At 38.7% G+C, this 15,583-nt stretch overlaps 1 protein-coding gene across 5 annotated transcripts in view; it reads right to left on the bottom strand.

Annotated features, from left to right (window-relative positions):
* Positions 1-15,583, bottom strand: part of EPC1 (enhancer of polycomb homolog 1) — a 113,502-nt gene that overhangs the window by 11,610 nt on the left and 86,309 nt on the right. For all 5 annotated transcript variants that reach the window (XR_010731876.1, XM_066279379.1, XM_066279382.1 and 2 more), the window contains exons 3-10: positions 9,676-9,821; positions 8,430-8,636; positions 7,922-8,070; positions 6,898-7,057; positions 5,297-5,473; positions 5,125-5,214; positions 4,893-5,044; positions 2,705-3,054 (exon numbers count right to left, since the gene is read on the bottom strand). Coding sequence is in view for 4 of the 5 variants with exons in the window: in XM_066279379.1 (XP_066135476.1) it covers positions 2,705-3,054; positions 4,893-5,044; positions 5,125-5,214; positions 5,297-5,473; positions 6,898-7,057; positions 7,922-8,070; positions 8,430-8,636; positions 9,676-9,821 (1,431 nt within the window). In the remaining variant the exon portion in view is untranslated. The remainder of the gene's footprint in view (positions 1-2,704; positions 3,055-4,892; positions 5,045-5,124; positions 5,215-5,296; positions 5,474-6,897; positions 7,058-7,921; positions 8,071-8,429; positions 8,637-9,675; positions 9,822-15,583) is intronic.

Below are 15,583 nucleotides of genomic sequence, written 5' to 3'. Positions count from 1 at the left end.
CCATTGGAGCAAAGATGGCCCGGGCACTGGGGATGGCTCCTTGGCCTCTGCCCCAGGCCCTAGAGTGGCTCTGGTCGCTGCAGAGCGAAGCCCCGGAGGGGCAGAGCATCGCCCCTGGTGGGCGTGCCGGGTGGATCCTGGTCGGGCGCATGCGGGAGTCTGTCTGACTGTCTCTCCCTATTTCCAGCTTCGGAAAAATACAAAAAAAAAAAAATAATACAAAAAAAAAAATTAGGAACCGTCCAAATCACATAACGACTAAAGATTATTAAAAATATATAACTTATCCTTAATCGCCAAAATCTAGTCCTTAAAATTCTAAATGCATATACAGCAAGACCTCCCAAGCTCCTTGCCATTGTGCCAGTCTGCCATGGAGAAGCACTCAGCCCTAGCTAACTAGACCACCCACTCGCTACACAACCATGCAAGATGGCCAAGACAGGGAAGCAAGCAAGGAAGTTCTCAACAGTTAAAACAGAGGCTGCAAAAGCTGATGTTAAAGCTCATTCCCTTTACTAAAAAAATAGGCTCCTGATGTCCTCATTTAGAGTTTCCTATTTGAAAAGGAGACTAGAGAGGCCTGTATAGGCCCAGAAAAGGGTAAAGTCAGTCCAGAGGGCATCACTGTCACAGCACACACATTAATATTTCAAACAATGATAGAATAATGAAAAAATGGCTAAGTCAGCACCCACTTATTTGGCCAACACATCACCCAATTCATCTCAAAAAGTGGTTAAGTTCTAACTCAGCACAGTAAAAAACAGGCCTTAGAACTCCCCGTGGAGAGCAGCACGCACAGCCCAGACAGTCTTCCTGCTGGCATCAGGCAGTCAAGAGTTCCTGGCTGAGTTCAGGATAAGCAGTATTTGTGGGCCATGTTATATGGAAAAATACCTTTAGAACTGTAACTGCATGGCTGAGGTGAGATGCCTCAGCTATGAATGAGGCATTGGTGCCAGTCCAGACGCCCGCAGGAGAACCACGCGGATTCACTCCTGCTCCCCCTGGCCACTCTGGCACACACACTCCTCTAGTACAACTGTATGCAGAATCCCGTGTAACATCTGAACTGCTGAATTTTTATCTTTTTCCCCAGGGGCCTGTCTATATTGAATTCACTTAGGTAAACACATGGTACAAGTCCACTTCTGTGCACTGGACAAAGCACGAAGAGGAAGCTCACGAACACGGAAGAACAAAGTGCTGCTACCACAGCAGCTGCTGGTACCTGCTCTCTAATGGAAGGAGGGCTTGTGAAATCGAAGGGAAAAGGAAAACAAGGAAGTCCAACAGAAAAAACTGATAAACCCATTTTTAAAAGTTATATCATATTTTTTAAGGAAATGAAATTATAGAGCAACTAAAGTTATTTTTTCCTGCTAAACTTTTGGTACCACTTCTGCTCAATGCTTGTTTACCTTTTAATATTCTTTGGCAACACAGATCAAGTAAGTTTTACAGTATCAATGCTTATTTAAGTTGTATAGCAAAACAATTCACATAGAAAGATTGCTGTAAGATCCTAAGGATGGACACACAATTCAACTTCTCTATTTCATAAAGTGAAAAAGATGGCGGTTGGTTCAACATGCCAATTTCCAAGGACAAGTCTCAAAAGTTTTATACAGCTTCAACATTTTTATTAGGGAATACACTACAATTTTATACTTTTAAAGTCCCTATACTCACACTATAAATAAGTCCTCTTTCATTTTAAGACTATAAAAGCAGAGAGAAACTGACACTTCATGGTATAGACCAAAATTAATGGGATTAAAAACAATTGGTTAGGACTCAGATAATTTAGATTATCTTGTAGTTAATTTCTAAAAACATGAGCTGAAAGACTTTCACTTCATAGAAATACTTTTTTCTGACCATCAAGTGAATTATTGATGAAATCTTTTCTGGAGGGTCTTTAAGAATAACCACCTTCATATTCATTAGAAGGTTTTACTGTAGCCTTACCACCTGATTAGGGGACAGGATAAACATCTTTATAGTCCTTTTAAAATCTCTATTTAAAGTATCTTTATAATAATCTGTAGAACATATTTTAAACAGTGAATTTCTATAATCTATATGCCTCAAATAACATGTATACTTTAAAACAGCTAAAATTTTAGAAATATTTTAAGTAGACAGCATTTATTTTAGACACATTTCACAAAGTAGACATAATGCTGAAGTAAATAATTATCTAAAATCATTTCCAAAATTATTAAATAATATTCTAACTTGAACATTGTTCTGTGAAAAATTAGTTTCTCTCTTATAAATTATCCTGGATTATTGAGGCAGATAAAGCTTACACACATATCGGCCTGCTGGTCTACTTTTAAGCAGTTTATGGAGAAAGGCTAGAGAAGTGTCTAAGCATAAAACACCAACACTTTATGTTCCATATTTCCCCATATTATTTTGAAAATATAATTGCTCAATCTTGTGGCTCTCAGACTGCACCCAGGACACAAATGTTATATGTTAAATAGCAGTAAGAAACCATCCCATCGTATGTGGGTGTGTTTAAATAAAGACACATGTACAAACAGGACTCAAACATTTAAACCTAGTCTTTCTTTTGTAAACTACTTTGAGAGAAAAGGACTTTTAGCCGTAAATACAATAAACCACACATTCAAAAACTGGATAAACCTGACACTTCCACAGAAAAGTCCATCATAATAAACAAACATACCGAAGTGCGCTGAACCGCCGCTTTTACTCTGCGTAGAGGTACTGCATGTCTGGGTCCCAGGTTGTGCTGTTCCTGTTCGAGTTATACTCTGATACAATTTTCTACAGGAGAGTTCATCATTGTCACTGTCATGTAAGGATGGTGTCCGAGGCCTGAAATGCCGCCATCTACATGATTTGACATTGACTAGGATCTGACTGAGGTCTTTAGAGAGAGCTCTGTCCGAGGTATGTGTTTCTGAGGTATTGGCAGATGGGCTGCCGGGAGGATGCTGTGGTGAGGAGAGCCTTTCCCATTCCAGATGGTGAAACGCACCGTCACAGTCCGAGTGGGCTCTGTCCAGTAAGACCCTGGGAAAGCAAGGCAGGACCATGGATGTGAACAGCCATCTGAAGTTATACAAGAAAGGTTTCTCTTTCTCCCCCAACTCCAAAAAGCCACCTCACACTGACATTTAAATTTGATTACTGCAGTATTTGGCTCTGTACACTAAAATCTCAATGTCTGATAAAGGTTTTTTCTTTAATGTTATAATGATCCAATTAAGTAAGAGAATAAACTCAAAGAACAAGGTAAATATTTTACAACAATAAGAGCTGTAACAGTTCTGTGAGCCGGTCTACCAGTATAAATTACTGAGAACATATGAAAGTATTTTTCTTTTCAAATTACTTTTAAACCAAAAATTTTCACATCCATCACAAAGCACCAGAACACTTTTAAAAATGTTGCTAACATATCTGTTTCTCTAAGTAAAAACTTCATTTTTGGGGGGGTAGGGGTAGGAGAAAAGCAGTGAAAGGCATGTATGTGATCTTTGGGATGTTATACCATTAACATTTCTAATAGATAAAATACTTGAGATATTATTAATATAAACTTTATAAATGACACCAACTTAAAACACTGAATAATGTTTGTATAGAATAAAATACAGCGAACATAGAGAATTCTCACTACTACTGATGTCAATGTAATAATATATGAAAAAGTGCTTCATAAAATGTATTTTGGAGATAGAAAAAGACGACTTCGGGTAGTCAACACACAATGCAATATACAAAGGATGTATTATGGAACTGCACACCTAGAATCTATATAATTTATTAACCATTGTCACCTCAATTGCTTTAATAAAATTAAAATATATTTTGATGCCTAGTGATAAGAACTGCAACTAAGTTTCAAAAATGAAACAGACATATGAATAAGCCATAAATCATACCCTTAGGTTTCTTCCTGAAAGCACATTGATATGATCTGTTTTGCCTTTTTTCTTCACATTTTACATAAAAGCTTTCTCTTTGCTTCTCTGGGTTCTACAGTTCCTCCCCTCCCCCACACAACCTTTCACACAAAGGCATCTGAGTGTGAGTCCTGAGTTCTATCATATTTAACAAAGGAGTAACAATTAGATCGTGACAAACCGGGATGTCAAGGTCAGTCACCATGTCACTTGCAGCCTTTTTACTGACGAATTAGAGAATTCAGCATACCCTATATAATGTTTCTTAGCCTATTTAATATTTTTTTTCAGTATCTTCCGGAATTCCTGAAACAACTTTTGTAGTTTCTTTAACTTAATACAATTTAGGCAATTATGATTTGCACTTGCTCTGTCTGGTGCCTTTTGTTAAGACTGTGAGGACAGACACCCGAGGCTTCCAAACTCGGAAGAGCAGCTCCAGGAGGGATCCAGTAGTTGCATTAAAAGCTGTGGTTGTAGAAGAACCAGGCATCAAGACAAAGTATTTCAAACAAAATCAGTCAAGAACAGCAAATGGGAACAAATGAGCTATTTAGGACTGTCTCACTTTAAAATTTAAATTTGATTACTCTACTGTCTAAAACAGTGGTCCCCAACCTTTTTTGGGCCACGGACCGGTTTAATGTCAGAAAATATTTTTACAGACCGGCCTTTAGGGTGGGATGGATAAATGTATCACGTGACCGAGACAAGCGTCAAGAGTGAGTCTTAGACGGATGTAACAGAGGGAATCTGGTCATTTAAAAAAAATAAAACATCGTTCAGACTTAAATATAAATAAAACGAAAATAATGTAAGTTATTTATTCTTTCTTTGCGGCCCGGTACCAAATGGCCCATGGACCGGTACCGGTCCGCAGCCCAGGGGTTGGGGACCACTGGTCTAAAACATCCCTATGCTTAGAATACAGGAATACCTCACCTTCCACCGCGCCCAACCCGTCTTCGCGCAAACCCAATACACCTCTGCGGCACGGTGAGGGTGGTCAAGCAGTATCTGTATCGCACGTCCCCTAATCCTCCGTCTTTAGGACTAGTCCAAGGCCAGTTGCCAGTTTGGTCTAAATGATGAGGCTTAAAAAAAAAATCCAAATTATTTTATTTGGTCAGTTAAAGATAAACAGTTTGTTATTTAATAAGAGCCAGAAACTTACAGCATAGTACTGACAGCCTGCTTTCCTATGGAAAGCAAAGAGACCGTCGGGGTCATTCTCTTCCTCAGCTTCTGAAGAACCAGACAAAACCTGTACATAAAATACAGTTGAGTCAAAACATGGGACTTTCTACATGCCTCCTCTGTGTTCCTAGAATAATTCTTACACTCACCTGGGAGAGACGCTCTTCGTCCGAGCTGGGGAAATCATACTGATTTAAGTCTTTAGCGTTGAAGACTGGCAGTGCAGCAGGACTGGCCTGCTGAGGAGGGGCAGCAGTGGAGGACGGGAGGACTTTGGGCTTCTTTTCATATTTACGCTTAGGTCGAATAAGGTCGGCTTTATCTTGCTGCAATAAAGTCATGAGTTAATCAAACATAAAAAACCACTTTTAACAATCAAAAACCCCACAGTTTTAGGAACGTTTTAGAAAGAACTTTACTGCTATAATGAAGGCATTCATATTCACTAGGTTTTGTCATCTTATGTTGTAAAGTGTTAGTCTGGTTGGTCTCTGTGAAAACATGAATTTGCTCCCATAACCTAAATATAATCTGATCAAGTATTTTGTTCTCACTGAAGTAAAGGAAAAGATGAAAAGTGCTCCTGCTTCTGAACCCTGTAATTGCAATTATGTAGTATTCACTACTGGCTCCTGTTTCTTTTTCCTAAATTTCTATTAAAATACTGAGAGAATTAAATAAAAAGAAAAAAAGAGGGATATCGTCTTTACTTTAGAGAACAAATCAATATGGGGGAAATAGTAATGAAAACAATTTTATATACACATAGAGCAGACTTCAGATCACTGGTGACAAAGTGGAAAATAAATCCATAATGCCAAAGTGTCATGAAAATAAAAAGCAGTGGAGATTTACTACCAGCTAAATAAACAATGAAGGCATTCTGGAGTGCTGAACTTTGAGCAGTTTTAGAGGATAAAAATACGAAATCAATAAATAAGGGAAACATCAGGATAACACAGGCAAGAGTGACTGAGCTGATGAACATAAGACACGTCAGAAATATGGATGGCAGTCCTGGCTGGTGGCTCAATGGATAGAGTGCCGGGCCAGAGTATAGACACCCTGGATTCAATTCCTGGTCAGGACACACAGGGAAGTGCCCATCTGCTTCTCTCCCTCTTCCCCTCCCATAGCCAGTGGCTTGACTGATTTGAGCAACATCCCTGGGCACTGAGGATAGCTTGGTTAGTCCCAGTGTGTCAGATTCAGGCACTAAAAATAGCTTGGTTAATGCAAGCATTGGCCTCAGATGGAGGTTGCTGGGTAGATCCTGGTCAGGGTGCATGTAGGAGCCTGCCTCACTATCTCCCATCCTCTCACCTAGGATAGGACAGGACAGGACAAAAAAGGAAAGGAAAAAGGGAAGGGAAGGAAGAAATATAGATGGCAGGGATGGCAGAGGCCAGGAAGAGGTATGAATCTTACGTATAGGAAAAAAGGCAAGAAAGATTAGAGGCAAAAATGGTTTTTGTTGGAAACAAAAAGATCATGGCTATGTAAATATGCTAAAAATTTGTCAAGTTTTACGCCGTTTATGGCATTATAGATTTTGCAAAAAGTCAGTACAAAGTTAAGTACTATCTTCCAGCTCTCCTGTGTATCAAAAGGCCAGCCTTGAATCGAAAGCTGTCCTTGCAGCATATTTCATGGCAGGATTACATTATGTCTATTTTTCTTTTTCACTCTGATTCCAACAATAACACACCACTCTATTATCAACTACTATAATCACAAAACTCTGTGTCACCTTATTAACTTTGAACTCCTTCACATCCACTGCTTCCTGATGTTTAAACTGACTGCTATTGGTGATAGGGATGATGGGGATGGCATAGGAGGGTTTCACCGGCTGCCGCTGGGCCATCACCTCAGACATAATCTCTCCACTGTAGTCACCCAAATTATACCTGAGATTACAAAAGAGAAACTTTAAAAAGTTAGTTCTGTAAGTACTTACCCTCATGACTATTAATAACCAACTGAGATACAATTAAAAACACTAATTAGACTTGGTAAAATTAGTTAAACTTAATTTGCTGAAAACTTATTGAAATTAAAGATTACATAATTCCTTTTACTTTTTGGCGTATAACTTTATCTTGGCACCATAAATAAATGACTGTGTGTGTGTGGGGGGACAAAGGTTTGGATTTTAACTTAGCAATTCTGGTGAAAAATTTGGTGGAGATGTTGAAATTAATGCCTAAAAAGGTGTTGAAGAACTTTCTGCTAATTTGAATTGCCTGTGCCATAAAACTAATGTTTCTGAACTAAATCACAAGAAATTTAAGTGGTTCTCTTTGGGGATAGGGACTAGCAGATAGGGGAGTAAGGCTTGAAGTTTTCATTGTGTATACCTTGCTGGTTGTATGTAAGATGTATGCCCATTCCCCCTCCCCCTTACATTAAGGAAAAAAAAAAGTCAGTACCATCTAGTGAACAAAAGAAAAACTTTAAATTGACAAATGTTCTTTCTGTCTTTTATAGCCGTGCACACACTTACCTAAGGACAAAAGAGTAAGATTTCAAAATGGAAATACCAGGCCTATTTTAACTGTACTGAAAGCAATCACTTTTAAAGAAAATAAAGAGAAGAACACATACATGTAAAATTATACAAAGTATATCATAGCACACATTTAAATAGTCTCTAATTATTATTAAAAGAAGCTATTTCTGGAGTTATGGATAACTGCTTATGAAATAAATTAGATCAGTACACACAATGCTAAGAGTACCATACTTCCTAACACTACTGAAATACACTTTACCTCTTTTCCATAATTTCCAGTGTTAAGTGCAATAGCTCCCTTTTACTCTTTTCTCTTCTTTTTATCATCTCTAGAATAGTAACAGCCCGACTTAGATCTCGACGCAGCTTAAGCATTTTTTCGTAAGAGGCTTCATCATTTTTCCGATTCTGCCAATATAAAGTTGCTTAATGTCAATAAGCATTTCTAGGTAGTGGCGTTCTGAACATAGCTACTGATATATATAATATATATGTTTGAAGGATGAGAACTTAAAAACATTGAAAGGCAGCAAGAATCACCAGGAAATAATTTTGCGTATGATTTTAAATGGTTGAACACTAAAATATACTGACAGCTCCATAATGACTCCCAAGGGCCAACTTATTTTAAATTAGTATTTCTCATCATAATGTATAGAAAGTCTATTTAAACACAATTTAAAACATAACCTCCAAATATCAAGATATTCACAAACTTTAGTTTTTCTTACATTAAAAAATTGATAAAATCCCCCCAATTCACTCACTTTTCGAGTCTGCATTTTCTCAGTGCGTCTTCTAAAAGCCACATAAGGATCATTTGTGCTGGAGCCGTCTCGCTTCTCCTGTTTTACTGATGGGATAAGCGATGGCCCTCGACAGCTTATTCTCTTTTTAATCCAGTATTCATAAACTTCTCTAATTAATTCATCATCTTCTTTTAGCAATAATTTGGCTTCCTGCAGACTTACTGGCTAAATATAAAATTATGTTATTTTCATCATACACATATAAGGTTCAAAGGTACTTCCAAATTTAAATAACAACAACCAAAATAATGGTTTTTACAACTGCAAACACATAAAGTACTTTACATATATGTTAGTCATTGAGCTAGCTGCTTTTATGTAATTTATTTTATTTAATTTTCACAACAATCCTATGATATTTATCATCTCTATTTTACAGATAGGAAAACAGGCTCAGAGAAACGGGAACATATTGCTCAAAATTATACAGGTTGCAGTGGGTCAAGACAGGGTATAGCTTCACACATGCTAACTCCAGAGCCTGTTCATGTATCTTTCCCCAATATCACACTACTTCCATATAAATACAGTTATATATATAAAAGTAAAGATTTATAGGCCTTGGACAGCTAGTTCAACAGTAGAGTGTCGGTCTGGCATGTGGAAGTCTTGGGTTCAATTCCTGGTCAGGGCACACAGAAGATGCGCCCACCTGCTTCTCCACCCTTCCCCCTCTCCTTTCTCTCTATCTCTCTCTTCTCCTCCTACAGTCAAGGCTCCACTGGAGCAAAGTTGGCCCAGGCCCTGAGGATGGCTCCATGACCTCCGCCTCAGGCGCTAGAATGTCTCCAGTTGCAACCAAGCAATGCCCCAGATGGGCAGAGCATCGCCCCCTGGTAGGCATGCCGGGTGGATCCCAGTCGAGTGCATGCGGGAGTCTGTCTCTCTGCTTCCCTGCTTCTCACTTCAGAAAAATACAAAAAAGATTTTTTTTTTTTTAAATTTTTTTTTTAATTTTTATTTATTTTTTATTTCATTTTAGAGTGGAGGGAGAGAGAGAGAGAGGAGAGACAGAGAGAGAGAAGTGGGGGAGGAGCAGGAAGCATCAACTCCCATATGTGCCTTGACCAGGCAAGCCCAGGGTTTCGAACCGGCAACCTCAGCATTTCCAGGTCGACGCTTTATCCACTGCGCCACCACAGGTCAGGCACAAAAAAGATTTTCACACACGCACGCACACATTATATATACAGTGAAGCTGTACCTGCTGACCACTGCCTTTTTCTAGACGGTCAATCATCTCCTCAAATTGCAATGGGCAGATGTCCATTTTCTTTTTCAGTTTATTCACGAACACTTCATCTTCAGAATCCAAATCATAGTCAGGCTGTTCAGCATCCAAACTAAAAGCTGACAGAAGAAACCATAAGTGATCATTTACTGTGTGACCCCATTGACAAACGTTCTTATAGATATCTAGATAAAAACAAGACTTCAACTTCTAAAGAAGATAAAAGGATTTTTTGGATTTTGTTTTCAGATCCCAATCTAAGCTTACAGATGTTTTCCACATTTAAAGTTTAAGAAATGCAATTATCTTAACTGCTATTACAGATATGTGACTAAAGACAATGGATGTGACTACATCCCCGAAAGCAAATAAACTAGAAGCCCATTTTTAAGAACATCAGGAGGTTACAGAATGTATTGGGTTTAACAATATGAAAATTTTATAGCTCAAAATTTGATAAAATGTAGCAATTTCATATGGTTTGACCTAATATAAAAAGATAAGGTCCTTCAAATAGGATTGTATCTACAATATTTAAGTCCTAGTTTATAAATTATTTAACTACTTTACTAAAAGCTTAGGGAGTAGTATTGAAAGCTGAGTTGTTAGGAGCCATTGCCAACAAGGGCAAGAAGCACTGCTCTATATTATTATCATTATTTATTTATTTACTGATTTATTGGTGACAGAGACAGAGAGACAGAGAGCGGGACAGATAGGGACAGACAGACAGGAAGGGAGTAGCATCGATTCTTCCTTGAGGCACCTTAGTTGTTTGTTGATTGCTTTCTCATATGTGCCTTAATGGGCGGCTACAGCAGAGCAAGTGACCCCTTGCTCAAGCCAGCAATCTTGGGCTCAAGCTGGCGACCTCGGGTTTCAAACAAGGGTCCTCTACGTCCCAGTCTGATGCTCTATCCACTGTACTACCACCTGGTCAGGCTGCTCTATATTATTAGATGACATTTTTCCCTTGCTGATATGTCCTACTAACTTCCCATCCATCACCTTAAGAGTCCAAATCCTTAAAATTGTGTGAAGTTCTTTTTGATCTACTCTATCCAGTCTCATCAGTATGTTAGGTCCTAGCAATATCAAATTTTGTATTTCAAGCTATTTCATGTCTTCAGGCCTTTACATCTTCTGCCCACCCACCAAGTAAATACTATTTTTTCCAAAACCCAACCTGACATCAACTCCTTGTAAAGTACAGCATAGGGAATAGAATTGATAATACCGGGTGGGGCAAAAGTAGGCTTACAGTTGTGAACACACTGTAATTTATTCTTTTCTTTTAATTTTTAAAAATTCATTTTAAAGAGGAGAGTGAGAGAGAGAGAGAGAGAGAGAAAGAGAAAGAGAAAGAGAAAGAGAAAGAGAAAGAGAAAGAGAAAGGGGGGAGGAGCAGGAAGCATCAACTCCCATATGTGCCCGGACCAGACAAGTGCAGGGTTTTGTGAACCAGTGACCTCAGCATTCCAGGTTGATGCTTTATCCACTGCACCACCACAGGTCAGGCCCGTAATTTCTTCTTGTATTATTTATTATTTATTGTATATTACCCATACGAACAACTGTAAACCTACCACTGCCCCACCCTGTATTGTAATAACTATGTATGGTGTCAGGTGGGCACTAGACTTAATGGAGGATCATTTTATAAAATTATGTAATTGTCTAACCACTATACTGCACAACTGAAACTAATATAAGATAATATTGAATAGTAATATTAAACTAATAAGATAATATTGAGTAGTAATATTAATTTAATAATACAATTATAATATTCAGTATTTTATTATATTAGTTTCAGGTGTGCTTTCCTAATTAAAATAAATATACATTAAAACTCCTTCATAAAATCTCTCTCTGTTAACATCTTTGCACCCATGTTTCTTGCAACCACAAGCCCTCCAATGATCTTCCATGATCTGTGTTACTGCTATGTACACAAGAGTTTCTGGAGATCTTGAAGTAGATTAAAACTTTGACTGTTGGATTACAAACACTTGTTTTTCTTGTCCCTAACCAAGATAATTCATATATGTGTTATTTCATAGAATGACCACTAACCATGTGAAACTAATTAAATTTAAATTAATTAAATAGAGTATTCAGTACCTCAGTTGCCTTAGCCACATTTCTAGCCACAAATACCAACATGTGGCTACTAGTGCTGTCCCAGGCACAAAGGTTAGAAACATTTCCATCATCATTAAAAGTTCTACTAAAGAGTGGTGATCTAGATAATCCAGAAGACCAAACTGATAGGGACCAACTAGCAATGTTCTCCCTTAAGAGCATATTTTATATATTTTTTAGGGTTTCATTTATACATTACATATGTATCCTCCACTATAAAATTTATTTTTCCTTAGATCAAACCACATTTACAAAACTTAAAAACTAAAACAAGCTTACCTATTATCATCTTACTTTTGTTTTTATTTTAACTTTATTTTTTAATTGAATTTATTAGGATACAGTCTTAGGTGTGCAACACAAGAAAGCACCATCTGCACACTGCATCCATTACCCCAAGCAAGGTCTTTTCTATTCCCATCCTCCCCTTGTTCACCTCCATCTCTGCCCCCCCAGCCCTTTCCCTCTATCACCACACTGTTGTGTCCTATGTGTTTATGTTTTTACGTAATCCCTTTACCTTCTATCATCTAGTTCCCCAAGTCCTCTCCCCTCTGACAGCTCTCAGTCTGTTCCATGTACCCATGTCTCTGTTTCTATTTTGTTCATCAGTTTAACTTGTTCATTAAGATTCCACATATAAGTGAGATCACATGGTATTACACTATCAAACTACATTAGACACACCTTCGGCATACATTATATCATTAATGACAAGTCATGCCCAACATATCAGAAGAGAATCAAGACAAGAAAGGAAAAATCCTGTCCTGGGTATCTCAGTGTTTCCCACTGACACTGACAAGTCTCAGAGAGACCGCTCTAGCCTCTGCAAGAAGCTATTGTTTCTGTGGTACAAATTCATCTAGGTTCTTCAAATATACATAGAGCCAGTTCTCATTCAGATAAAAAAAATGTAAAGCCCCAGAGAAAAGTTACAAGAAACAATTCACTTCAGGATTTCACTTGACCAAAATAAATGCACAGGCAATGACTGAAGTGTAATTTAGCTTTAGCCAAACCTGCCACCTACAGCTCAACCACGGCTGATAAAGATGGAATGTATTTAATCATGGTCCTAGAAATAGAAGTGTCTTCACATTTTCAGACCATATTGTTGAGTGTGTTCAAAGTAGAAAATAAGGTGTAATGAGAGTCAGGCCAATGATTGCCTCTTCTAGTGAAGTTCTGCCAATTATAACTTGTGAAATAATGGGAGACATGCTCTAGAAGCTGACTTATTTTAAAACATTTGATAAGAGACAAACACAGATATGTGTATGATTAAACAAAATATAGTGTACAGATGGAAAAAATGCTATAGAAAATAAGCCAAAAAAAGAACACAATAAATTGATTAGATTATTTTGACTTCAGTGGTAGAAAACACGTACCCTGCCCTCAGACTTACAAGTCCAGTGATAGAGATAAAATGTACATAAATGTCTATGTAACAAATGCTATGTTGATCAGAGTAAGGGTGTATGGGTGGGTATGTCCATAATTCCAAATACTATTCTTAAAATATAAAGAGCAAATAGTGAAATAACATCTGGGTTAATAAAATGGCACAAAATTGGATTAGGACAGAATATAATTCCTCATGGAAAGGAAGGCACACTATCCAAGGTTGAGGAGAAATTTCTCAGATCAGCAATGTTAAACAGGTTGCAATTCAAAAACTAACTCTCAATGATTGGTTAATACCTATTTGCAAAATTCCTGGAATAAATTCTGAGCAGCAGAAAAGACTGTCATAATAGCAATATTTACTAGGGGTAGTAGCTATCTGACATCTCTGCCTTACACCTAAGAGGACAAAGTTATCACTGGCTAGCCAGACCAGAAAATTCTTTCAACCTCCTAACATTTATAAGCAACACAGGCTGGAGTCACTTCTAGGATGTTATCTAGGGAGAATAAATGAAGAATCCTACACATTTGAAAGTTATAAAATTCTTTGTTAGATAAAGCTTTGTAGATAAATGCTATACATTCTACCTGCCAGGAAGTAGCAGCAGAAGAATAACAAGGGAAGATTGTATGCTGTAGTGAGATGCAGAGGCAAAGAGAAGGAAAAACGATGTCATCTTTCAGAATGAGGGCTTAAAGACAGGGCACATCTATTTTTAGAGGCAATAAAAAAGTAAGCTCTATACAGATCTAATTTTTTAAAAGACTTAAGTCTAAACTTATAAAAGATGCAAAATAAAATAAAATACTACAAGAACACCTGCAAATCTTTTATCCAAATTCACCATTAACATTTTGTTTTATCATTTGCATGTGCGCGTGCTCTCTCTCTACACACACACAAAAAAATTTTCTGAGCCATCGAAGAGTAATATACATGGATTTTTCCTGCTAACTACCTGAGTATAGTTCCTAAAAATAGATTTTTACATTAACATGGTACAGTCATCAACTTCATAAATTTACACTCATGCAATTTAATCTCCTGCCTATACTGCAATTTGTCAGCTAACCCAATAATTCATAACATTTGTTCCAGAACAGGACCAGTCTAGGACTAGGGACTATTTTCTTTCTTTCTTTTTTTTTTTCTGAAGCTGGAAACGGAGAGACAGTCAGACAGACTCCCACATGCGCCCGACCGGGATCCACCCGGCACGCCCACCATAGGGCGAGGCTCTGCCCACCAGGGGGCGCTGCTCTGCCCATCCTGGGCGTCGCCATGTTGCGACCAGAGCCACTCTAGCGCCTGAGGCAGAGGCCACAGAGCTATCCCCAGCGCCCGGGCCATCTTTGCTCCAATGGAGCCTTGGCTGCGGGAGGGGAAGAGAGAGACAGAAAGGAAGGCGCGGTGGAGGGGTGGAGAAGCAAATGGGCGCTTCTCCTGTGTGCCCTGGCCGGGAATCAAACCCGGGTCCTCCGCACGCTAGGCCGACGCTCTACTGCTGAGCCAACCAGCCAGGGCCACTAGGGACTATTTTCATTGCTGTTTCTTCAGCCAACCTTAAATCATTTCCACAGCCTTTCTATGCCTTTTGGAAAAAAAATTATTTTTCAATTACAGTTGACAGCATTTCTTTATATTACTGTATTTTCCCATGTATAAGACACTCATTTATAAGATGTACCTTAATTTTGGGGCCCGAAATTTGAAAAAAAAAGTATTACATAAAGTTAATGAACCCAAGTTTTTTTGTTTGTTTGTTTGTTTTTGTATTTTTGTATTTTTCTGAAGCTGGAAACGGGGAGAGACAGTCAGACAGACTCCCGCATGCACCTGACTGGGATCCACCTGGCACGCCCACCAGGGGGCGATGCTCTGCCCCTCCAGGGCGTCGCTCTGTTGCGACCAGAGCCACTCTAGCGCCTGGGGCGGAGGCCAAAGAGCCATCCCCAGCACCCCGGCCATCTTTGCTCCAATGGAGCCTTGGCTGTGGGAGGGGAAGAGAGAGACAGAGAGGAAGGAGAGGGGGAGGGGTGGAGAAGCAGATGGGCGCTTCTCCTGTGTGCCCTGGCCGGGAATCAAACCCAGGACTTCTGCACACCAGGCCGACACTCTACCACTGAGCAAACCGGCCAGGGCTGAACCCAAGTTTTATTCATCAAAAAATTCATACAACTCCTCATCACTGTCTTCAACAATGAGCGCAAAACAAGTGCGAAAAAACAGGAAATGCAAGTAAAAAAAAATCTACAAATACTGTATAAGACGCACCCAGTTTTTAGACTCCAAATTTTTTGAAAAAAGGTATGTCTTATACAC

Source organism: Saccopteryx bilineata, chromosome 5, assembly GCF_036850765.1.
Source record: "Saccopteryx bilineata isolate mSacBil1 chromosome 5, mSacBil1_pri_phased_curated, whole genome shotgun sequence".
Classification (NCBI taxonomy): Eukaryota; Metazoa; Chordata; class Mammalia; order Chiroptera; family Emballonuridae; genus Saccopteryx; species Saccopteryx bilineata.
Note: the sequence above shows the minus strand (reverse complement) of the source record. Positions and strands in the feature narration are given on the sequence as shown.